This window comes from Bufo gargarizans, chromosome 2 (genome assembly GCF_014858855.1).
Source record: "Bufo gargarizans isolate SCDJY-AF-19 chromosome 2, ASM1485885v1, whole genome shotgun sequence".
Lineage (NCBI taxonomy): Eukaryota > Metazoa > Chordata > Amphibia > Anura > Bufonidae > Bufo > Bufo gargarizans.
Window position 1 is genome coordinate 540,914,256 of NC_058081.1, and position 27,034 is coordinate 540,941,289.

General features: G+C 43.1%; 1 protein-coding gene across 1 annotated transcript in view; it reads left to right on the plus strand.

Annotated features, from left to right (window-relative positions):
* The window catches only part of TMEM143 (transmembrane protein 143), a 43,334-nt gene extending 16,712 nt beyond the window's left edge, over positions 1-26,622 (plus strand). The window contains exons 3-8 of the mRNA XM_044278072.1: positions 12,397-12,504; positions 13,008-13,205; positions 17,057-17,193; positions 17,418-17,697; positions 20,220-20,409; positions 25,782-26,622. Coding sequence (XP_044134007.1) covers positions 12,397-12,504; positions 13,008-13,205; positions 17,057-17,193; positions 17,418-17,697; positions 20,220-20,409; positions 25,782-25,954 — 1,086 coding nt within the window. The 3' untranslated portion in view covers positions 25,955-26,622. The remainder of the gene's footprint in view (positions 1-12,396; positions 12,505-13,007; positions 13,206-17,056; positions 17,194-17,417; positions 17,698-20,219; positions 20,410-25,781) is intronic.
* Positions 26,623-27,034: the final 412 nt, after the last annotated feature.

Sequence of the window (27,034 nt, forward strand, 5' to 3'; positions counted from 1 at the left end):
GTGGAGTTATGGAGACCACTCAGGGATCTACACTTGTGAGTAACGTTACCGGGACAAGGGTTAAACAGTATTTTCTGTAATTAACCCATATGTGTTTCTTTCTTTCTTTTTCTTTCAAATCTTTGTTTATTGAAGCATGGTAAAAGTACAGGGTATACATTCCAGATTGTACATACACAACACAGCGATAGAAAATCCTCTAGGCAGTGTTACATCCCTGTTCATCAAATGCCTGATTCCATTAGACAGGCTATAAGCGTATCAGTTAAACAATTAACCAATAAAGTAAAAATAAACAATAAACTAGGCACAAGTCGTGGATCACATATAAAGGGCAAGACAGTATCGCTGCAGCTGGTTTGGTGAGTTGAATACAAATGAGCGAATTCCCTAATACATGCAGTTACATTACATTGAGTTTACCATATATTGAGTTAACAATATAAAGGAGCTAATTTGTTGGAGCTTGTCTGGAGGTCATGGCAGTCAGAGAGGGCTATACCATGCGTGGAAGGATAGAATGCGAGTTATCTTACACATTGGAGCTACACCAGTCAAACCAAGGAGCCCATTGTTTAAGGTATTTATCATGAGTGAAGGTTTCCCAACTGGATAACTCTTCGAATCTACAAACCTCTCTCACTCCATCTATCCACTCCCCTCTAGACGGAGGGTCTGTCGATAGCCAGTGTCTTGGAACAAGGATCTTGGCTGCGGCTATTAGGTGAGAAACTAGTGAAATTTTGGAAAGAGGGTAGTCTTTAGTTGGCAGATTCAGTAGTACAATCTTGGGAGTCAAAGGGGTACTTATGGAGCAGATATCCTGTATGTCCTTTGACACCATTTCCCAAAACGCTGCAATTTCTGAGCATGTCCACCACACGTGGTAAGTCGTGCCCAGATCTTTGTTACATCTCCAGCAATATGGGGAGTAATTGGGGTCCATTTTATGCAAAATAGCAGGTATACGGTACCAGTGGGTTACAAGTTTATAAGAGTTCTCTTGGATACGGACGCACCTAGAGAAGCCATGGGAATGGCTAAGAATGGCTAAGAATGTCCCCTCTGTCCGTAGCCTCGAGAGGATCGCCCAAATCTTTTTCCCATTGAGTAATAAACGAGGGGGTAAATTCGGAGCTAGCCTCCAGAGTTTTGTTATATATTAATTAAAGAAATTTCTTCACTGGCAATTTTGTTGTCAGAAGGACATCATACCAGGAGGGGATATATGTCGTGTGGGTCATGCTCAGAAATTGCCTACAGAAAAAGCTGAAGTGGGCGTAGTGTAATGTGGACCAACTATCCAACCTGAGAGACTCCAGGAGATCCCTTTCACATGGTACACATTAGTCAGTACATCCCCAACAGTGTGATTCTCTAGCCTCGACCACATGCCGAATGTGTCTGAATATCCGTTAAGCAGAAAATATGGGAGGAGTTTAATCGGCATGTAGGGCGATGGGCATGTCTGGAGACCTAAAAGATGTGACATCTTCTGCCAGGCTGATAAGACACCTTGGTAGAAGGGTGAGGAATTCGTCAAGACCCAGCGGTGCCGTTGTGTGGGTGAACTAGAGGCCTTCTTGACCCTCCAAAGTCTAGCAATTTCAGTAGTGGTGAGAACTTGTCTCGCAATTTGACAGCCTAATTTGTGATTATTAGGATTTAGTATTTCTGAATGTAACCTAAGGAAGGAGGATAAATAATAGTATCTAAAGTCTGGCAATCCGATTCCACCTTTATGTTTCTGGCGTATCAGCGTATCATGTGCTAAACGAGGTTTAGTTTGTTTCCAGACGAAGGAGGAAAGAATTTTGCGCAGAGATGTGAAGAATTGTTCGGGGACATACACTGGGAGCGTCTGTATAGTATAGGGAATTTTAGGAAGCACATAGGTCTTTATCATGTGTAGCCTGCCTAACCAGGACATGAATAGGATACGCAAGTCATCTAATTGTTTTTTAACCTCTATCAGTATTGGATTGTAGTTAAGGTCACATAGCTGCGAAGGCTTAGAGGTGATCTTTATCCCCAAATAATTAATATGTAAAGGGGCCCATACAAAGGGGAAATTAGTGGCTAGGTTTGAGACAGTTTTGTGAGGGAGATTAATGGAGAGAGCGTTACATTTGGCAAGGTTTATTTTAAAATTGGATATGGCCCCGTAAGTCTCCAGTAAATTAAGTAAGGCAGGGAAAGCTGCCGCAGGTTTAGACAACAGGAGGAGCATGTCGTCCGCAAATGCTGCCACTTTGTGTCACAGGACCCACCTGCAGCCCCTCAACCGCCTCCTCCTGTCGTATTGCCTGGATCAGTGTCTCCAGGCACATGATGAAAAGGGAGGGGGAAAGCGGGCATCCTTGCCGAGTCCCATTAGTTATTGGGAATGAGGGGGATAGTATCCCGTTTACACGTACTCTGGCATGGGGGGAGGAGTACAGAGAGAGCACAGCAGAAATGAAGATCTGGGGAAAGCCGAACCTTGCAAGGGTAGCTTGCATAAAGCCCTAATCCACTCTGTCAAATGCTTTCTCAGCATCTGTACTGAGCAAAGCAAGAGGGGACCCGTGCTTCAGAGCATAATCAATGGCCTGTAGGACTCGGAATGTACTATCTCTGCACTCTCTACCCCCCACAAAGCCTGTCTGCTCGGGAGACACCAATCCAGGCAGCAACGGAGCCACTCTGTGAGCCAAAATCTTTACCCATAGCTTCAAATCTGCGTTCAGCAGAGAAATTGGTCTATAGCTTGCTGGGGATTCAGGGTTCTTATCAGGCTTCGGTATGACCACTATAAAAGCTTCTAAGTTTTGTTTAGCTGGTAATGCTCCTGAGAGCAAAGAGTTAAAGTACTTAACTAGATAGGGACCTATGGTGGGAAAAAAATTCTTGTAATAATTAATAGGTAACCCATCAGGGCCTGGGCTTTTGCCCTTAGGAACAGAGGATAGTATTTTGCTCACCTCATCCAGAGTAACTGGAGCCACAAGAGAGGACCTGGCTTCCTCAGGGATAACCGGCAGCTCGAGGGCGTCTAGAAAGGTTTTAATTGATTGGGATCTATGGGCAGACTCACCCCCCAGTTCCCCTGACCTGATGTTATAAAGGGATTGGTAGAATCTGGCAAAGATTCCTGCTATGTCTGAGGAGGTGGTATGCTTTTTGCCTTTCTCATCAACCATTTGACAAATAAAGGAACGTTGGATCTGTTTTTTTACTAGTATAGACATGAGTTTATTGCCTTTGTCGCCGTGGGCATATTGTCTGTGCCTAAGTCTCAGGTAGGCTTGAGCAGCCTTAATATTTAGGACTGATTTTAATTCATTCCTCAGAGCAGACAAAGTTTTAAGAGTATCAGGGGTCAAGGACCTTTTGTGAGTAGCTTCTAATTCCGCTATTTTGGCAAGTAGTGAGGTGACTTGCTCCTGCCTCTACTTTTTAAGATGTGAACTAAGAGAAATCATTTCTCCCCGAATGACTGACTTATGAGCCTCCCAAACAGAAGTTGGGGAGACCTCGGGGGTATCATTAAACCTAAAATAGTCAGACAATTTGTCGTTTAAAGTTGTAACCTGCGAGGCTGACTCCAAAATAGTGGGATTCATCCGCCAAGTCCACTCAAACCCCTCCAAATCCAGAAGGGTAACCACACACACTACAGGAGCGTGGTCAGAGACCGTAATCCCAAGTATATCAGACCTACGAACATTGATAAGCGACCTGTCAGGAATAAAAATATAGTCCAATCTATGATAGGACTTGTGGGGGACAGAGTAAAAAGTATAATTTTTAGTGTCACCATGGGAGGACCTCCACACATCACACACGCCCATATCAAGCAATTGCTTGTTCAACTTCCTCAGTAGTGTAGCTGGAACCACTGATCTTCCCGTCGAGGAGTCGAGTGCTGGGTTCAAGGTGAGGTTGAAGTCCCCCCCTATTAGTAAAAGGCCGGATGTAAACTGTGAAATAATGGTGAGCAATTTACACAACCACCTAGCCGTGCCCGTATTTGGTGCGTACCGATTGCAGACCGTAATCTCTTTTGAGCCCAGTCTACCTCTCAGAAGGATATATCTCCCTTCAGGATCAGATAACATGGAGGTCATCACAAATGGAAGGTTTTTGTGTACACCTATACTGACACCTCTGGAAGCTTTATCAAAACAAGCGTGATGCCATGTGGAATAACCTGACTTATTCATGTTAGGGATGCGTCCCTTCTTAAAATGGGTCTCCTGTAGTAGCAGGATGTCCGCTGACTCCCTCCTGAGCAACTGCATAATACGGCTCCTTTTAACGGGATGGTTACAACCCTTTACATTAAGGGAGGTTATTGTTAAGCACAATGGGGCCATAACAATCTATCAGGAGGTAATCCGCTTAGTAACCGCCCGCTCACCCCAAAAGTGATCCAGACTTGTGACAACATATTGATGAACATAACGAACAATAAAATGAACAAATAGTAGGTATACTTGGCTCCAATGGAATTGGAGCAGGGGCAGATAATCAGTATAGAGGTACAAAGAAGCCTGATCCGCCCAAACTCTCCACAATAAGGCTTAAGGAGAGTTCGCCTCTATGGCGCATGTAGAAACACAAATAAGGTATTAGCACAGAACAACCATATAGATAACAGTGGTGACCAAATAACTACTTGGCTAGTACTTCGTAATACAGACATACCTGAACCTGAAAACTAACAATGCGGGTCAAAATTATAGCCCACACAGCCATTTGCTGTGGGGAGGTACGATCTCAATTACCTCCATATAAGAAGAGACCCATAAAGCAGGAAGAAGTGCCGAGGCCATTAGTAGTCAAAACATAAAAGCAAGGGAAGATGAGTCCAACCGGGTTAGATAAAGAAGTCCTCAGGAACTCCTGGAACTGGTAGGAAGATATATGAAGGATGACTCCAAGTCCCTCTCAATCGTTAGAGTCAGGCTGAAGAGAGCGCTGCTGTTTATGGATCTTTTGTCTCCTGACGGTGGACCAACTGGACGGAGCTTTGACAGCAGGTGAGTCGGGTAATATGGAGACAGGAAGCCATGACGGGAGTTTAATCGGAGCGATCCCTAAGGGTTCCCATATCTGCTCCAGATCGCTTGGGGTACGTATGGTAAATCTCTTATTCCTTGCGGAGATCAGGAGACCGAATGGGAATAACCAGCGGTAGTTGATCCCAGCTTCCCTCAGCGCCACGGTTAGGGGTTTCATCACCCTTCTCTTCTGCAACGTGGTGGGTGAGATATCCTGAAACACCTGGACTTCTGAGCTGCCAATAAAAACATCAGGAAGGTCCCGCGCTTTCTTCAGCAAAGCCTCCGTGTCCCTATAGCTGAGCAACCCACAAATAATATCTCTCGGATTCTCCGAGGGTAAGGGCTTGGGTCGGAGGGAGCGATGCACACGTTCCACTGTTATGGATGTGGCCCGGTCAGCGCCCACCAAGAAGGAGAACAGTTCCTTCATAATGCTGAACAGATTTTTCTTATCGGATGCTTCTGGGAAGCCTCTAATCCATAAGTTCTTCCTCCGGCTCCTATTTTCTTGATCTTCTATCATCGCGATGGAGTCATTAAGAGCCGTTTGACATAATGACAATGATTGTCTGACCGCTGTATTGAGAACTTTCTGGTCCTCGCTCCGCTGTTCCAGGGTTTCAACCCTGTCGCCAATATGGCGGATATCAGCTTTAATGAGGGAGAGATCTTCGGCTAGCGGGGCTAAAGCCTTGCTCAGGGCTAAGTCCAGATAAGCTGCAGTCAACGGAGGATCGGCCACTGCTCCTGAAGAGGGCGAGATGTAATCCTCATCTGCGTCCGAGCTATCAATCAGGCCACCGGCCCCTCCGTCCCTCCGCTTCGCGCCCGCCTGCGCCATCTTGGGCTGCACTGTATCTGAGCGAGGTCTCGGTTTGTTCAGGTATTTCTCCATAGATTTGTCCTGCTTGGCGACTTTACTCACGCTGGACATCTTCTCAGCAAAGTCTTTAGGTTGAATCTTCACCATATTAGGCAAAACGTGCTATAGACAGGCTTATGGAGAGCTTGGTGACGGGAGCACTATTCAGATGCAACCGCCATGAAGCGAGGTCAGGCTCCGCCCCTATATGTGTTTCTTTCTGTATGTTTGCAGAGTGAGAAAGAGGTTGCTCAGAAAGTTAAAACTAGTCAGCGGGCAAAAAAGTGCAGTATTTGTTCTGTAAAACTTTCAGATTTCTATACTAGGAAAGTTTGTGTAAAATGTACTGACAATATTTCTAAAGATTTGGTTCAGTCTTTAAAAGAAGAACTTAAAATTACGATCAGAGAAGAAATCAGGTCTGCTATGTCAGATCCCTCGGTAATTCCTTCCTGCTCTAAACAGGTGACAAAAACCTCTGATTCGGATTTAGATGAAGATTCGGAATCAGGATAATTATGTTCCAGAGACTCTTCTGGATCTGATTCAGAATTTAAAAACTATCTTTTTTCCTCTGAGGATACCAGAGAATTAATTAAAGCCGTTAGGGCCACTATGGATCTTTCTGAGGAAAAGGTCCGCAGATCAGTCCACGATGAAATGTTTAGTGGCTTTGAACAGAGGTCTAACCGAGGTTTTCCAGTACATAAAAATATGCATGAGCTAGTTAAAAGAGAATGGAGGACCCCGGATAGGAAATTGTTCATTCCTAAAACAATAAGATGACGGTTTCCATTTTCTAGTGAAGATGAGGCTCTATTAACGACTTGTCCTAAGATAGACGTATCCCTATCTAAACTGGTGAAAGGTCCCAATGCCTTTGAGGATATGGGATCTTTAAGGGATCCCATGGATAAAAAGACGGATCAAACTCTCAAAAAGACATGGGAAGCTTGTGCGGCCCTGTTTAAACCAAACCTAGCTGTAAAATCAGTATCCAGGTCTTTAAAGAAATGGCTCATGCAATTAGAATCCTTGCTGAAAAACGGTAATACATATGATAGTCTAAAAGATTCCTTTCCACTATTAATTAAAGCTGTGGATTTTCTGTCTGATTCTACTGCAGAATCAGTCAGAATGGCCGCAAAGGCAACTGGGTTAGCGGTCGTAGCAAGGAGATCCCTCTGGTTAAAATCCTGGTCTGGAGAGGTCAGTTCAAAACTGAAGTTATGTACCTTGTCTATTCATGGGAATTTGTTATTTGGAGAGGATTTAGAATCTATCCTAGAAAAGGCTTCCGACTAAAAAAAAAACCTTTCCCAGGGACTCTGGGAAAAGGAAATTTCCCTTTTGGAGAGTTAAAAAAGGAGCTCCCTTTCAAACAAAGAAAACGAATAGAGATTCTGGCTGGTCAGGGGGAAAAAACAAAAGAGTAGAGGATACTTGTTCACTACAAAGAATACGGAATCGTCAAAGTAATGACGCCAGATCTCAGGTAGGAGGAAGATTAAGTTTTTTTCTAGACTATTGGGCAATGATTACAACAAACCCTTGGGTCTTAAATATAGTATCAGAAGGCTACAAAATTGTGGTCTGTCTTCCTCCTCCCTCAAATATTTTCAGGATTACTCCAGTTCAAAGAACAACCGTTCTTCAAGGAAATCTGGAAGAAGGTATTCGGAAGTTACTGGCTCAATAGGCCATAATTCCGGTTCCCCCTTCCCAACAAGGTCAGGGATATTATTCAACCGTATTTCTAGTAAAAAAGCCAGATGGGAAATTACGGTTAATAATAAACCTAAAAAACTTGAACAAGTTCATAGAATACAACAGGTTCAAAATGGAAACGATAAGATCAACTGTGAATCTGCTAAAAAAGGGAGACTTTTTGGCCTCCATAGACCTAAGAGACGCATATTACCATATTCCGGTATGCAAACAGTCTCAAAAATTCCTGCGGATAGCAGTCTATTTGGGGAAAGATCTTTTCCATTTTCAATTCCAGGTATTACCGTTTGGCATAACCTCAGCCCCGAGGATCTTCACGAAGGTGATGCTGGAGCTGGTGCATTTGAGAAGGAGAAACATCCTGATTGTCCCTTACCTAGACGACCTACTGATAGTAGGCGAGACAAGACAGTCCCTAGAGAACAATCTCTTTGTTACCTGTCAGACACTGTATCTAGCGGGATGGTTAATAAATTGGGAAAAGTCAAAACCAGTCCTGTCCCAGGAAATAATTTTCTTGGGCCTCTCCCTAGACACCACTCGTCAGAGGATGTCTCTTACAGAGCAAAAAGTGTCCGGAGTGGTAGAAAAAGTCACAAAGTTTCAAAGTCATCCGTCTTGTACAATACGAGAAGCTATGAAACTACTAGGGACCTTAACTACTTGCATCCCTGCAGTAAAGTGGGCTCAGTTCCACTCTCGAACTCTGCACCATTGGGTATTAACCTGCTGGGACAGAAACCAGAATTCACTGGAACAAACAGTTCTGATTCCCTTAGCAGTAAACCAGTCTCTTCAGTGGTGGAAACAAGTAAATCACCTATTTCAGGGAATTCCATGTAATTCGGAGGAACAGGTGTTTGTCACAACAGACGCAAGTCCTTGGGGTTGGGGAGCGCATTACTCTCATCTCTATTTCCAAGGGACCCTGGCAGACCACCAAAAAACTTGGTCATCAAACCAGAAGGAATTGATGGCAGTTTGGGAGACAATAAAAGTTGCGAGTCAATACATAAGAGGAAAGGATGTTCAAATAAGATCCGACAATACAACAGTGGTGGCATATTTAAATCATCAAGGTGGAACAAGGAGCAAATGCCTGAGCCAGATAACAGATTTTTTTTTTTTTTTCCTGGGCAGAAGAAAATCCCTTTAATCAGTCCATTTAAAGGGAAGCTTAAATGTAAAAGCAGACTTCCTAAGCAGGGTCGAGATAAAACAAACAGAATGGAGTTTGAAGGAGCAAGTTTTTCGCCAAATAACAAAAAAGTGGGGGCTTCCCCAGATAGATCTCTTTGCGTCAGCCGCAAACGCAAAGGTGGATCGCTTTCTTTCCCTCAATCCAAAAGACGGAAACGAAGGGATAGATGCCTCATCAATAAAATGGGATTTTCATCTGGCTTACGCCTTCCCCCCTTTGCAACTAATATCTCGAGTGATAAGGAAGATACGGCAAGACAGAGCTCACGTTATCCTAATAGCCCCCTTATGGGCAAAAAAAAATATGGTTTCCACTGTTAAAGATCATGTCCATTCAAAGTCTGTGGATTCTTCCTTGGGATCAGGATTTGTTGTCGCAGGGACCAGTTCACTATCCCGAGGTGGAAAGGCTGCATTTGGCAGCCTGGAACCTGAAAGGATGATTCTAAAAGCTAGAGGCTTGTCAGATTCGGTCATCAATACTATGACGGACAGTAGAAAGGAGATCACCTCAAAAATCTATGGTAAAGTGTGGAGAACTTTTAATACCTGGTGTATGAAAGAAAAAGTATTCCCTAAAAATTTCCATTCTTTCAGTTCTAGGTTTTTTACAATCCGGGCTGGACAAAGGTCTACGTCCCAATACACTAAGGGTTCACGTGTCGGCTCTTAGTGCAGTTTTTGATGAGAAAATTGCCAATCATTCTTGGATTATCAGATTCCTAAAAGGGGCAGACAGACTGAGACCATTGTCCATCGTTGAGATCCATGATTCCCCCCTGGGATCTCAATGTGGTTTTATCAGGCCTAATAGAAAGTCCTTTTGAACCCTTGTCAAATGTCTCAGTAAAATATATAACACTAAAAACTCTGTTCTTAGTGGCAATTACGTCAGCTCGCAGGGTTAGTTAAATCCAGGCCCTAAAGATTAATGAGCCTTTCTGTATTATTTCTTCAGATAGAATTGCGTTTAAATTGGATAACTACTTCCTTCCCAAAGTTGTGTCTAATTTCCACAGGCAAGAAGAAATATTAGTTCCCTCGTTTTGTGAAGACCCAAAAACGGAAGGAGAGGAAAGGTTTCATAAATTGGATGTACGCAGAGCAGTTCTAATATATTTAGAAGCTACGAAAACCTTCATTAAGACGGACTCTTTATTTGTTCAGTTTGTTGGTACAAATAAGGGGCAGAGAGCGACAAAAAATACTGTTTCCAGATGGATTAAAACGGCTATTTCAGAGTCATATAAAGCGCTAGGGAAATCACCTCCTGAAGGCTTTACAGCCCATTCTACAAGATCAGTTTCTGCCTCCTAACGCTTCACTAGAACAGATCTGTAGGGCGGCCACTTGGTCTAGCCCTAATACATTTATCAAACATTACAGAGTCCATGTTAAGGCAGGTCAAGATCTAGCCTTTGGGAGGAAAGTTCTTCAAGCTATAATCCCCCCTAGTTGTTTAATATCTTATATCTCATGGTATGCTGCCATGGAGGATGAAAGGGAAAAACCAAATTACGTACCGGTAATTCCCTTTTCATGAATCCTCCATGACGGCATAGGGGTTTCCCACGGCAAAAAAAAAAAAATATATATATGTATATATAATATAGAAGTAGCGATGATAGGACTACACGTAGGTGATGGTGTGCAAAAAAAAAGGGAATAAATGAAAAGATTCAAAAGAACACTCTCTAGGCTGTCGATCCAGAAAGACACTTAGGAGGAGCCAGAGGAGAGTCAAATTTATACTTCCTGTCTCTACCTGGTTGGAGGCGGGTCATCTATCATGGTATGCCGTCATGGAGGATTCATGAAAAGGGAATTACCGGTACGTAATTTGGTTTTCACCCAATGAACGTGTGTTTCACTTATTCATTGGGCTATCTGCTGCACCTTTAGGCCTGTTTCACACTTGCATTGTTGTTTTCCAGTATTGAGATCTGGCAGAGGATCTAAATACCGGCAAAATCAATGTTTCCATTTAGTCCTAATGCATTCTGAATGGAAAGAGATCCGTTCAGGATGTCTTCCGTTCCGTCAGCATTCTGTTTTGTGACTGGATAAAAAAACGCTGCAGATGGAATGAAACGGATCCTTCACTTAGGAGCTTACAAAATCACCCATTGACTTTCAATGTATTTAGTGATGAATCAGTTTTGTCCCGTTTTGATTTCACACAACCGCATCCTAATGGAACAGATGCATGCTGATGTGAAAAATAAAAATGGATCTGTTTAATTCTGGTATTGAGATCCTCTGCCGGATCTCAATATCAGAATTAGGACTCATTCACACGAACGTGTGCTGCCTGTTGCCGTATTGCGGACCGCATTTGCGGATCCGCAATACACGGGCACTGTTCCGTGTGCATTCCGCATCACGGATGCTGACCCATTTACTTCAATGGGTCCGCAAATCCGGAGATGTGGAATGAAAGCGGGGGAAGGAACACTACAGAAGCAACTACGGAGTGCTTTCTGGGGTTCCGTTCCTCCACACCTCAAAAAGATAGAGCAAGTGCTATCTTTTTGCGGAACGGACGGATGGTGGACCCATTCAAGTGATGGGTCTGCGGTGCCCATGCATTGCAGACCGCAATTTGCAGTCCACAGCACGGGCACGGCCTTCACGGCCTTCAAGCCCTTAACAACGCAAATGCGAAAGTAGCCTTAGACAGGCAGATTTTCGGGAACGAGAATTCACAGGAATGTTTATTCCCAACAATCCACCTAATTATCTGTCCTTCTAAGGGTACTTTCACACTTGCATTGCTGGATTTGACGGAACTGCCAATCTGTATGCAAACAGAAACCATTTGTAGATGGATCCGGATGCGGATCCGTCTCACAAATGCATTGCAGTACAGGATCCGTCTCTCTGGTGACATCCGGAAAAACGGATCCGGTATTTTATAATTTTTTACATTTTTAAAGGTCTGCGCATGCGTAGACCGGATCCATCAATACAGCAATTTAAATGCGGTACTAATACATTCCAGTTGAAAAAAAATGCCGTCAGGCAAGTGTACAGGATTTTTGGCCGGAGAGAAAAATGCTGCGTTTTTTTTTTCCATCCAAATACCGTAAGAGGGACTGAACTGAAGACATCCTGATGCATACTAAACGGATTGCGATTGCTCTCCATTCAGAATGCATTAGGATAAAACTGATCAGTTTTTTCCGGTATTGAGCCCCTGTGACGGAACTCAATACCGGAAAACTTTGACACAAGTGTGAAAGTACCCTAAATCCACTGTTAGAACCCCTTCTGATCTTACATTGATTGCCTAACCTAAGGATAGGTCGTCAATACCAAAATCCCAGAAAAGCCCATTTATAGCAGTCTGAGTGGCAGATATCTTATTTTCTCTTACAACAGTAGATTGAGAAGCTTTAAGAAAAGTACTAGATGTAATGTTTGGTGAACTAGGCTTCATGGACCAGTACTGAGCATGTTCTCTATTATTCATCCCCCTATTCTGGGAGTCCTGTAATTGTCCAGCTACTTGATTTCCTACCCTCCAAAGACACCCCACTGTCCACTTGTACCTTCCAGGAGTTCCACTCATCTAATGAAATAGAAAAGAAGTCCTTCCTTTCTTTTGCGAAACAACTGGAAGTCTCCCTCCTTCAGCCTTACAACTCCATCCTGCAGAAGCTTCAGGTGAGACGTTTTCCTTCCCAGCTTGTTGTTTGCAAACTCAATCCCCGGGAGGATTATTTTTCCTGTTTTGTTTTCTATGAGGTGGATATTGTTTAGCATGCAAATCATCTGGAGAATTGTATCTCAAGGCTTTAGTAGTTCTTCAGATTTTGGCTGACGGCTGATGATGCCCAGTTTATGTGATGGGAGAAATACACTTACTTATTTGAAAGAGAAGGGTCATCAAGGCTGTAGGGGAAATGCACCATGACTTGGTGACTATAAATTTGTCCAGGTAATTATTTGGGTGGGTTGCGTCTTCCAGAGTGAGAGGTGTGCTATGTTACTAGCTCTTCTTCTTCCTAATGGAAAGTAGTTGACATTGCCAGAAAATGTGTTGAATTTGTAAGATAGATACTTTCTCAGTTTGTTTTGCGCTAGTTTCCCATTCATTATCTCATTTTCATTGTGTAGATGGAAATCTACTGGTAAATAGGATCATTGCAATATACTTTGTCTCTTAGGTCCTATATGATCCTATTAACCCTGACCGTGATGCCCTGCTGGAAACTCCAGGACTTTCAGACTCAGAGAAACTAACCAGGGAGAACGAAGTACTGGAGCATTTACAGCCTATTTTGGATCAGGCAAATTTCAACATTTTGTCAGAGGATGCATTGGCATATGCCCTAATAGTGCATCACCCCCAGGATGGAGTGCAGGTAAAAGATTTGATGCTACCTTCCTCTGTTGGTTAAACCAATATTCATAAAAATGCAGCTGATCTTGTGAACATTGGTCTAATGGAAAAAAAAAAACTGAGGCACAAACAATGTCACCGGCTCAACAGTTGAACAAAGGGAAAAAAAACATCAGGGGTCGGCAACATTTTTTGTACGGAGTGCCAGTGTATGTGACAGAAACTAACTAATCAGTTACGTTTACCATTCGCTGACTTTCTTTGTGAAGACGATCCAGCTGTGGTTCATACGAGGTGACTTTGAGCTGGACACAGGCCTCAGAGTGGTCTGCAGTGACGGGCAGAGGATGGCATTCATATGTGAGATCTGCTCTCACAAATATGTCCAAAGACAGACAGCATTGCAAATGCAATCTTCTTCAAATTTTTCTGCAAGTGATGTCCAAGGAATTGATTAGAGTTGAACGAAGCAAGCTTTGAATGCTACATCCGAAGCTGCTTCGTTCAAAACTACTCGGAATAAGGCTACTTCCACACTCGCGTTTGGTGCGGATCCGTTCAGATAATACAACCGAACGGATCCGTTTAAAAGAAGAAAAACTGCTACAAGAGGACATAGTTTTAAATTAGAGGGGCAAAGGTTAAAAAGTAATATCAGGAAGTATTACTTTACTGAGAGAGTAGTGGATGCATGGAATAACCTTCCTGCAGAAGTGGTAGCTGCAAATACAGTGAAGGAGTTTAAGCATGCATGGGATAGGCATAAGGCCGTCCTTCATATAAGATAGGGCCAGGGGCTATCCATAGTATTCAGTATATTGGGCAGACTAGATGGGCCAAATGGTTCTTATCTGCTGACACATTCTATGTTTCTATGTTTAAAAGACGGATCCGTCTTGAACACCAATGAAAGTCCATGGAGGACGGATCCGTTTTCTATTGTGTCAAAGAAAACGGATCCGACCCCGTTGACTTACATTGTGTGCCAGGACGGATCCGTCTGGCTAAGCTGCAAGCAGTGTTCTGGTGTCCGCCTCTAAAGTGGAATAGAGACTGATCGGAGGCAAACTGATGCATTCTGAGCGGATCCTTTTCCATTCAGAATGCATTAGGGCAAAACTGATGCGTTTTGGACCGCTTGTGAGAGCCCTGAATGGATCTCACAAACGGAATGCCAAAACTCCAGTGTAAAACTAGCCTAATACTGCACTGAGGTTCGCCTCCGTACAGTATTAGAATGTATGGGCTCCGATGAGCCGAAGTTAGTTATTCATGAATTCGCGTGTGACTTAGTTGAATAACTTTGGTAGTTGATTTTTAAAGTGGAAAACCACTTTAAAACTTGAAACCGAACTCGTCTTCGGTTCACACGTCCATTTTAAGACCAATGGTAGTCTTTGGGGTTATTCACATGGCAGTTTTTTTGACTGTTATTCACATGTTCTATTTTCTCAGTTTTTCACTGACCGACTGCCCCCATACAATTGCATGTAAAATTTTTCTAAAAAAAAACATTTCTCTCAGCAATGCAGGCGCATATGAACATGGGACCAACACAGATGTCTTCAGCTGTCAAGTGCACATGTAACAGGTCAGCCAGTGTCTTAGGGACTAATCTGCTGACAGATGATTAGAGCAAATAAAATAGAATTAGTACATCTGTACAGGACCTCATCTTCAAGCGGCTAATTTTGGGGTGATTGCCCCTCATCAATGCAAAGGTTTTAAAGGTTTGAACATCATAGTTTGTCAGCAATACTGAGTGCTTGATATTGGCCGGAATCGACACAAATTTAAACTGAACCAGGGCCATTTTCTATTTTTGCCTTTTTGTTTTTCACTCCCTGCCTTCCCAGCGCCATAACTTTTTGATGGCTTGTTTTTTGCTGGACAAGTTGTTCTTTATAATGGCATCGCTTAATATTGCATATGATATCGCGGGGAGCTGGAAAAAAATTCGAAATGGGGAGGAATTGGAATAAAGACCACAATGCCGCCACAGTTTTATGGGTTTTGTTTTTCCCTATTTGGTAAAGTTACCTTAATTCTCCAGATCACTACGATTAAAGAGATAAAACACTTGTATAGTTTTTCTTGTGTTTTAATACTGGAAAAAAAGACTTGATCACTTTTCATTTAATTTATTTGGGGACAAACAAATGGCGAATTGGCCCTTTTGAGGCCACATGGGATAAATCTTTTATATTTTAGTAGTACGGGCTATGATGTTTTTTGTGTTCTGCAATGGATATTTATCCATCACAGAGAACACCATTCGCTGTATTTCAGTACAGTGCTGCCACCTACAACAATGATGGTTATCGGAGTCTGAAGCAGGCTCTTGGCTATCATTGTACTGTACAGTGGCTATTGGGGGGGGGGTGCCATATTTAAAGTGATGACTTCCACCATACATGTTGCTTGATTTGTTTCTACATCATGCAGGGTAGCATGCAGTTCAGAATGCCTAAAGTGTTCTCAATGTTCTCTCATCTAATTCTTGTTTAAGGGCTCATTCAGATGACCGTATGAATGGGTCCGCATCCTTTGTTTGTGGAACGAGTGTGGACCCATTCATTTTAATGAGGCCGCAAAAGATGCAGAGAGACCACCATGTGCTGTCCACATCCGTTTTTCCGTTCTCGCTGCCCCACAAAAAATATAGAGCATGTCCTGTTCTTGTCAGCAATCCCGGACAAGAATAGGCATTTCTATATTGTGCTGCCTATTCCGCAATTTGCGGAATGCACACAGGCGGCATCCGAGTTTTGCAGGCCTCATGCACACGACCGTTGTGTGCATCCGCGTCCATTCCGTCATTTTTCACAGTTTAGCGGAGGTCCCATTCATTTCTATGGAGCTGTGAAAAAAAACTGATAGTCCTCAGTTTTATCTCCGCGTCCGTGATTCCAGTCCGTCAAAAAATATATAACCTTTCCTATTCTTGTCAGTGGAAAATGGAGGACGGACCCATTCAAGTCAATGGGTCCGTCAAATAAAACGGATGCACAACTGGTATGTCACCCGTGTCCGTTTTTTTCTACCTTGGTGCAATTAAATTACACTTTTCATTAACCTTCCTTTTTTTCCCGGTCAGACAAAAAAAAAGGAAGACACAAGGAAAAACAACTGAAGCAAAATCGGACACGGACCACTGAAGCCAAATCACTGAAAAATCACTGAAAAAACACTGTCGTGTGCATGAGGCCTTAATCTTACCCAAATAGCTTTTGTCTCTATTACATATGATACATACAATGCACTAAAGAATGCAAAGGTGTCCTCATCTTTTAAAGGGGTTATCCAGGAATGTATAGTGATGACCTATGCTCAGGATAGGTCATCGTTATCACATCGGTGGGGTTCCGAGTTCTGGCACTCCCGCCGATCAGCTGTTTCAGGGAGCCGCTGCGCTCGCCGGAGTTCTGGTGAGTACTGCAGCTTCATAACCGCTTTCCAAGCACAGCACCGTACATTGTATAGTGGCAGTTCTTGGTATTGCAGCTCACCCCCATTCACTTCAATGGGGCTGAGCTGCAACTAGGCCATGTGACCGATGTACCTATCCAGAGGATAGGTTAGCAATATTAATTACCGGATAAACCCATTTTAGGCCACAAATAGGCATGCTCTTTGCATTTGCAAAATTATAAAGCGTGATTCACACCTGCTTTCAGAGCCTCCTTTAGGATGGCAAGAGTAGTGAAGGATGCAGCACTTTTCTTGCCATCCAAAAAACCTACAGAGAACACCAACAAACCCTGTTATAACCCATTTGTATCCTTCGACAGATCCATCCCAGCGTCATGGTTTGCCGGTATTTCAGAATTCCTTGTTTTCACGTTTTATAATTTGCAGTGATTTATTTTTCAGGTGCATGTAAATCTTGACAAGTATGAATACATCCATTACTGGGCTCTTGGACAGAGAGTAGGACCTCTTTCCTTACAGATTAGTACCAATCCTCAAGATTCCTGGTTCACCAGATCTCCTCGCACCCCACCAGAAAGGCAAGACATGTTTCTGCGTGCTCAACATTTACAATGTAAATATAGAAATGTTGCAAAATGGACAGTAGATTATGTGCTGTATTGTTTACAAGGTTTTGGAGCACATTCCAGTTCAGATGCGGCTCATATTGGACTGTTTTGTCGTTTATTGTTTCCATGCACAGTGGGGATAGGTATTTAGACCTATAAGAGCGATGTAATGTGTGACTTTCTTATTTCACTAGGCAATATTTTAAGAGAGTCCTAGTGGCAGCTCGCCCCAAAAATACTCATATGGTGTTGAAGTGTTTCAAAGACATACCTCTGGAGGGGCTGGAGCAACTTCTTCCTGTGGTAAAGGTCCGGACTTCAAGTGTTGACCGCACGCTAATTAACACTATGCTGCTAGTGAGTGGAGGAATAGTGTTCGTCAATGTCGGGATGGTGGTCCTCACAGACTTGAAGATTGGAACATCTTTTCTGCTCTTCCTATTTGCTGGATTCATGACATTTCGAACTTGGACGGTAAGAAGTCAAAGCCAGACTGATTCCATTTCTTCTAAACTATAAGAAGGAATGGCCACTTCAGTACACAGTGTGCATAAATCTGTCAGATATTTTACTCATTGACATTTATTACTGGTCACCATTACCAAGGCACTGCTGCTCCACATCCATCTCCTCGGCCATGGCATGTAAGTTACTTAGTGCCCACATGATCTACATGCATCTGTTTGACGGATCAGAAAAGCAAAAATAACAACGCAGATGTGAACCCAGCCGTAGATGCTTTGTGACTTCTTGCAGCACCTTGGAGTGATTTTGGCAGACTGACCAGTGAGATGAGATGAGTCATTGCTGTTCCAGTTCTTCTCCATTTGACTCTTATTGCATTTGACTTACAGTGCATGTTTATATACCTTGAAATCTGTTGATTTAAATGTCCTGCTCCGTAACATGCTGTCGATAGATGGAGCAAAATCATCCATGACATGATTGTATTATGCAGTCAGTACATTGGCAGAACACCTCACGCAGCACGGAGGTCCTGGGTTTGAATCTAACCAGTAGCAACATTCTTATTAGGGTGCACTCACACGACCCTAAGTGGCGCATGCCTGTTTTGCGGACCGTGGACCCGCAAAACACGGGTACCGTCCTTGTGCATTCCGCATCGAGGTGCGGACCCATTGACATAATCGGTCTGCGATCCACAAGATGTGGCCGAAGATAGGACATTTAGTATCTTTTGTGGTGTGGAGGCACAGATCTAGGTGCACACAAAAACATGGAAGCCCTTCTGTGTGTTTCCGTGCCTGTGCGCCATAAAAGATAGGACATGTCCTATCTTAGGTCACATATTGCAGATCGCAGACCGATTTGAAGTCACTGGGTCTACACCACAATGCGGAGTGTATATGGCCAGTGACCATACTTTGCAGATCCACGATTTGCCGTCCTATGGCCATGTGAATGCACCCCACAAAAGCCAATGCAGTCTAAAAGCACCATGTTATAGCCAAGCAGATTGATATATTTTTTGGGGAAAACATTCAGTAAAACCTGTCATTTATAGATTCATATATTTGCTTTTTTTACCTCCTGTGAATACCTATGGGTACAGAGAGGAGAGGTTATTAGTGATAGCATTGTGTGTATTAGTGTGCATACTGAGATAGCTGTCAGTCATTGATAACCCCTCCTCCCTGTACCGATAGCTGTTCACAGGAAGTGAAAATAGCAAAGATATAATTGTGTAAATTACAAGTTATACTAAACCTTTTCCCACATAACTATATATCAATCTGCTCAGCTTCTGCTGCTCTTCAGATTGCTTTGCATATTGTGATGACAGGTCCTCTTTAAGTTATACAGATGTGTCGACTCTTCGCTTGTGTTTGGGTAAGGACTCCAATTTCTCATGAAACAAATCAAATTCAATATTGCGACCTGCCAGCTAAACCCTTGACAGATTGCAGTACACATGACTTCCACTGGGTGGCTGCACATAACATAGGCATCTTCTCAAAGAGCATTGCAAAATCATGTTTTGTGCCACAAGAAAAAAAGTATGGATGGACACATCTGTATGTTCTCCCCTTGTTTGTATAGAGTTCCTCCAGGATCTTGAGTTGCACATGAACTGGATGGTAACTTCATTTGATATTAATTTATTGAAAGTAGGCTCCAGCTATATACTTCTCTGAACTAAAAACATCCTTGGGAAAGATGGATAGCTAGGGTGCAGGTCCAAAATGTAGACAGCCTTATATCCACATGGACAATGAAAACAAAAAAGTAGAGACCTACCGAACTGGCATAAGGAAAAGTACAGTATTTTCCTCCCTATAAGACACACCGGCCCATACTGTCCACCTAGGTTTTAGAGGAGGACAGTAAGAAAAAAATATTTTTTGTTAGACCACCAATCAGACTTCCAATGTTAATCAGCTTTCAGATCAGATCCCAATGTGAATGACCCCCAATCAGACCTCAGATAAGAGCCCCATGCCTCTCATCAGCCCCCAGCCACAGAGCACATAAAATTAAAAAAACACTTACTTCTCCTGCTCCGGACGCCACCACTCCTCACCGCCCACAATCTTCTTCCTCCTGTGCTGTGACCTGACGACAGCCGAGGACCAGGAAGCGGTGAGTACACAGCCTTCACTGCTTCCCAGTCCTCCAGTACTAATAAGCCACATATTCAGTGTTTGCAGGGTTAATTGCGTTTCCTTTTGTACTTTCAGCCATGCCGGTGCACACCAGAGCATTTATTTCATCCTATAGGACTTACTTTTTATTTTTGACACTGAGGCCACGTTCACTCTGTGCGCATTTGTTGTGAAATATATTGCGCAGTAGCCGCAGTGATATTTTTTGCAGTATAGTACAGGACAATGTTTTTTTACATGAAATATTTTTGTGTGAAATGTTTATACAACAAAAAAAAAGTTTTAAATGTAATTACTAACTCTATTATTGTTTTCATGTATCCTACCGTCTACTAGGAGTTATAGTAATTTTTTAATGTCTGTCCTCCACAGACATTTGCTCAGAGAAGGAAATCGCATTCTCTTGAACTGGCTCACATGCTGTATTACAGAAGCACCTCCAACAACTCTGAGCTTCTCGGGGCCCTCATTCTGAGAGCTCAAGAAGAACATGCTAAAGAAGTCATCTTGGCCCACAGCTTTCTGAAACAGTATAACCTAGAATGTGATGGATATAAAACAGGTGGGCGCCTTATGAGATCTAACATGGCATAATTGCACGCAAGTGGGTCTGGCTATCTGCAACTCTGTTGCTTAGTCAGCTGTCTCTCCCAAATGTCTCATACACATGCATGCTTGGTTGGTTGTACATGTGTTTATTCTGGGGAGAGGGGAGTAAGTCACTATCAGACAGCTGGCAGCAGCTTGTCCCCCCATAAACAATGGTATCTGGCAGTTAAAATTTGAAAAATTTGGAGCTGCCTTTGGATTTCAAAAATTGCCACTAGGATTTATTTCTTTGAATCAAAACCCATTAGACCTTATTGATTATATGGGGTTTGAGACCCAAGAATAATTTCCTCTTGTGGGCCCAAGGAATCCAGTCTGACCCTGCCCGGGTACATAATGATCTGATCCTGTCAGGGTTAATTAACTCTGGGAACATCAGGCATTTGTGTACCTGGCCAACGGGCACAGGTACCCCTGTGTTTTCAATTGTGTTGTTAAGCACAGGCCTGCAATACTGCAGTGGGGCATGAGACCCATGGCTCCCTGGCCTGCTGTTCACCCTCATGGGCCTCATTATATGAGGCAGTGCACAAATAGAGCAGGGACACAGGTTTCTCAGGCCACAGACTGGAAAAGAGCGGTGGCCTGCACGAGAGACAGCATCTTGGAATGGGACTCATGCATTTCATTTTTTTCTTTCCTTGGCCACTTGGGGGACATACTACTGGAGGCACTATAGAGGTCATAAGTAGGGGAAGTCCAGCATGTAGAAGGTAGAGCTGGCTCAGAGCTGTGGTCCCCTGCTCCATATCCTAGTTAGAGACAACTGGAGGAGAGCAGAACATGGCAGCTATTGATGGTCATGTGGTATTTGGTTCTGCTGGGATGTTATCTTGTGATGTTCTATGTTCGTACTGACCCCACCTACTTGTGTTGGCCCCATTTACTTGTGTTCACCCCACCTACTTGTGTTGCTTTGCCTTCTGTCAATTTGGACCTGCCTACAGCATGGGGGACACTTTTTGCATTTTTATTTATTTATTAGGGACACCATAGGTTCCCATTCCCTCCCTTCACACATGTCGGACTCTAACCAGATTAGCTTCAGTGTGACTGCTGGTACATTTAGCAAAGGACTTGAGGTCAAAAGCCACCACTGAAGGAAAAGGGCTCTCTAGAATCCTCATTTTCTTTTGCCATTGCTACGAGATATCTGTTACGTTGTGTGGCAGTGGTATACGGCAGAAACTTACTAGCTATATTTCTGTACTGATGTCCTCCCTAAATCTAACAATCTGCCGCCCTTGCAAATGTTCTTCACTTTTGGACTGTCTATGTGAAAGAAAACTATCTCATATTAGCTAGCCAGACACCCATCTGTACATACCTGTTTTGGGGTTCTTGCCCATAGTAGGGAGCAGGTTACTGTTTGGCTGGATGAGATGCCTTTGATGCATCTCATTGAAGAGATCCAGCTGGTGTATAGAGACTTATTTACAAGAAATGCTCCATAGGAAAAAAGTATGCAATAATGAGCATTGCCTTTACACTGTTAGGTAGAGCAGACTATTGTCAGAAAGGAAGCGTTGCTTTCCGGCAAGCATCTGCACGTCAGTGCATGCAGCGATCTCCTCCACAGTGCATGCAGCGATCTCCTCCACAGTATGGGGAGGAGCAATCACTATTGCCATCTCTCGTCCTCATAGAGAATCATTGTTTGCCAGCAGCAGAGTGGTGTTTAGACAATGATTTAGGTGACCGCACAAACGATCATATTACCTGCTCGTTCGTCAGGTTATCAGCGGCACCTTTACACCGGCTGATCATTGCAAACGAACGCTTGTTAGCACCTATAGGGTCGATGGTCAGCCAGTGTAAAGAGGCCTTAAGGCTCAATATACCAGCTGCATCTCTTCACTAAGAACCAGAACCCCTAGCGCCACCTCAGAGCTGTACTAACCTGAACAGTTAAAGGGTTTATACCATGATTGATGTAAAACATGAAAATCAGGCATCATATAGCACATGACATTGCTATCTAAGAAACCTAGAACCTTCCCTGTTCAGTAGATAAGCTGCTGGCAGTGGAAGTATGGAACTGAGCATGTGCGACCATGTTGATCCAGCTCAGTAGGTTGACAAGCACAATATACAGATTGAACATTAGGGGGATCATTATAATGAAGTAAAGAGAATATATTACAACTGGAGCATTTTTGTAACAGAAAATAAATGACAAAAGTACCTTGTTTTTCATGCTGAATTATATTAAAATATCATTTAATGGTAGCATAACCCCTTTAATAGGATGGTGTTCTAAGCACCACAATAACATCAAAGCCCATATTAAAACTTACTCAGTAACTACTTTTACTGTGCCCTACATGAGTGCATTATAAACTGGTGACAGATACCCAGAGCAAAACGCTGGGTCAGTTACTTCAGGATAAGCTGAGAGCAGTCTTGTCTGTAAGATCCTCATATTCATGAGCTCTTGAGTCTCCCCGTACTCCGCCATGATTGCGGTAGGAAAGAGAAGTTGATGAGTGATGGGGGTGGGGAGAGCTGGTAGAGCATGAACATGAGGACTCTCCGACACATGGTCTGTATCGAACAGCTCCAGCTCTCCGCCATGCAAAATTTCCCGAATGGCTGGGTAAGTATAAGAAAGTGACCCAGCATTTTTCTAATGGCATGTGTCACTAGGTAGGACCTCATAAAACTGGTGACAGATTTAACCCCTTCAGGACACAGCTAGTTTTCAAAATATAGACTGCGTAATTTTATAAATCTCACGTTATGTGGTAATAACTTTGGAATGCTTTTACTTATCCAACAGATTCTGAGATTTTCTCATGACACATTGTATTTCATGTTAGCGGTAAATTTGGGTTTTACCTTTATTTATATAAAAATCCTACATTTATGGAAAAGTAGGGGAAAATTTCCAAATGTAACTTTCTATGCTTTTAAGACAAGAGTGATAGCTCACTAAATAGTTATTAAAGGAGTTCTCTGGCCCCTACTTTAGATTTAAGCCATTACAATTACCTGTGGAGGGAAGAATATTACAGGTATACTTACCCTCTGCAGCACAAGGGTTCGCAGAATCCTCTTCACTGTCACATGACCACTCCTGCAGCGTTTTTGGCTCTTCTGGTCCCTCCCGGCCTTCTTGTCTTCCTCTCTGAAGGCAGGAGATGACAAGTCATCACTGACGTCACCACCTCCTGCTGGCCTTCCAGGTTCCAACGACTGCATACTACTGCGCATGTGTTGGGATCCGGCCATCTTCTGAGTGTACAGGCTTCTATGAGAAGCCTGTAGCACGATGTAAGCGCCGTTTGAGTCTCAGCATAGCGATCAACCATAGAGGCTGATCGCTATGCTGTACATGTCACTGGGACACTGTGGAGGGCAAAGGGGGCACTAGACGGCACATGAGGCACACTGTGGATGGCACTGGATGAGTTATGGGGCTCATGCAAATAACTGTGATCCAGGAATCACAATCAATGTGTCGACCACATTGTCCAGGCCAACTGTGGCTCCTCTGACCCACACTGACTATATGACAGTAATGTATGATACAATGTATGATACAACCAGTCTTTATCTGACTGCGGGGCTGTAGTTGTGTACTCACCTCATGTACTTACCTCCCAATGAGATAAGAGATCGACTGTATCATAAGTTACTGTCATACAGTCAGTTTGGGTCGGTCGGCGACACATGGACCGTGTTCTCTGGGCCAATCATGGCTGTATCACACATGATAGACCAAGATAAACACTGCTGCAGGCAGGACCAAAAGAGATAGGATTAGGCCTCATGCACATGACCATATCTGTTTTGCGGTCTGCAAATTTAGCATTTGCTAAATAAGGATACTTTCTATGTGCGACCCATATTTTTATTTGCAGAGCCACTGTCTTCTTTGGGTTCGAGGTCTGCATTTTGAGGACCAGAATAGGACATGTTCTATGTTTTTTGGAACTGACTTACGGATGTGGAAAACACATGGCGTCATCAGTGTGTCAGTTCCGGAAAAGATAGAACATGTCCTATTCTGGTCCTCAAAATGCAGACCTCGAACCCATAGAAGACAGTGGCTCTGCAAAAAAAATGCGGGTCACACACATACGGTATCCTTATTTAACAGATGCGCAACTTGCAGTCTGCAAAACGGATACTGTCATGTGCATAATAGTTTAGACACACAGCTCAGCAGGCAGTATCATATAAGGTAGGATTAGATACACAGCTCAGCAGGCACTATCATATAAGGTAGGATTAGATACACAGCTCAGCAGGCACTATCATATAAGGTAGGATTAGATACACAGCTCAGCAGGCACTATCATATAAGGTAGGATTAGATACACAGCTCAGCAGGCACTATCATATAAGGTAGGATTAGATACACAGCTCAGCAGGCAGTATCATATAAGGTAGGATTAGATACACAGCTCAGCAGGCACTATCATATAAGGTAGGATTAGATACACAGCTCAGCAGGCACTATCATATAAGGTAGGATTAGATACACAGCTCAGCAGGCACTATCATATAAGGTAGGATTAGATACACAGCTCAGCAGGCACTATCATATAAGGTAGGATTAGATACACAGCTCAGCAGGCAGTATCATATAAGGTAGGATTAGATACACAGCTCAGCAGGCACTATCATATAAGGTAGGATTAGATACACAGCTCAGCAGGCTGTATCGTACATCATAGGATTAGATACACATGTGATTTGATTGCTTGCTTATTTAAGCTGTTTATTGCGGATAGGTCATCAATATAAAAAGCCCGGACAACCCTTTTAATCCGACTGCATCAGAGTTTTCAGCTATGCCAACAGATACATTAGGGGCCCAGCTGTCAGAAACAGTGAGGCTCTTGTACTGATTGAGCGGGCACAACTCCTGTGCCCTCTCGATCGGAGCGCCATACATGTGCAGCAGATTGCACATTTATAGCTCTCATATAGAGGAAAACATGTTTATGTAGTGTAGATAATAGTTCACAAGGGGGCTCACTGGTTAGCACTGGTGCCTTGCAGTGCTGGGGTCCTAGTTTGGAATCCAACCAAGGACAACATCTGCATGGAGTTTGTATGTTCTCCCTGTTTCTGTGGGTTTCCTCCTTGTACTCTGGTTTCCTCGCACACTCCAAAGACATACTGATAGGAAACTTAGATTGTCAGCCCCATTGGGGACAGCCTGATTCTAAAATCTGTAAAGTGCTGCAGAACATGTCAAATCTATATAAGTGAGGGAAATTAATTGAATAAAGAATTCTATTTTATATTTGCTGATGTTTTTTGAATTGTTCATTCATATAATCTGAAGCCTGTTCCTTTTATTTTCCTGCCAAGACCCTGCAATAACGCTAAAGATCAAAAAGCATGTAGAATCCTGGCTGCAATCAAAAGCGGGATTAGACATCACGTTCTCTGCAGAACGAGCACTTGAGAATCTAAAGAATATGAATAGAAGAGAAGAAAGTACAAGCACTTCCAAAGAACATGTTGTACTGATGCATCACTGAAGACAAGTACTGTGTATTAGAAGGATGTGTATTTGGTTGAGTGATAAAACACAGGTTACACTCCACTTGTGTGATTGTATGGCGCATATTATTACTGTATTTTGATCATTAAATGTCTATGTAAATATACAGCATGTTTATATTTATCATCATACTGATAGGGACTTTAGATTGTGAGCCCCATTGGGGACAGTTGGATGCTAATGTCTGTAAAGCGCTGCGGAATATAGTAGCGCTATATAAGTGCATAAAAAAATTAATTTTATACATATATATAGATATATATATATATGGAAGCTCACCTCCCATCATGGCGGCTTTATGTATTTATGCTTTTGTATAAAAAAAAATATTCTGTCTTTTTAATATTGATATTTAGTTGTTGGAAAACACTTAAATAATACCACCTAGTGGATGCAGAATTTAATAATTTAAAGGGGTTTTCCAATTAAAGGGGTTGTCTTGCTTCAGCAAATGGCATTTATCATGTAGAAAAAGTTAATACAAGACACTAAAAGAGGACCTTTCATGGGTCCAGACATTATAAACGAAGTATCAGGCTACGTAGTAGCATAGTGCAGGGATTTAAGTGCACTTACAATTTTTGATGGGTGCGGCTCCGTTCGCCCGCTGTGGCCCCCGTTGTATTCTCCCGCCTGGTATGCTAATTTCAGCATCGGAGCAATGAGGCGGAGACTGAGTCTTTCTCTGTGGGCGTCTCCTTTTCCCCTGGCTGTAGAGCTGTCCAATCGCAGCGGAGAGCGTCACAGCCAGGGAAAAGGTGAGGGTTTTTTTTTCTCCCTGGCTGTGACGCTCTCTGCTGGGATTAGACAGCTCACAGCCAGGGAGAAGGAGACGCCTGCGGAGAAAGACTCAGTCTCCTCCTTATTGCTCCAATGCTAAAATTATCATACCAGACGGGAGAATACAACGGGGGCCACAGCGGGCGAATGGAGTGGCGCCCAGAAACAATAGTAAGTGCATTTAGATCTCTGCACTATCCCCTACATGGCCGTGCTTGTATACTATAGAAAAAAAGCACCAGCCTATGCACACTCCAGTGGTCCCAGCTACCAGAGA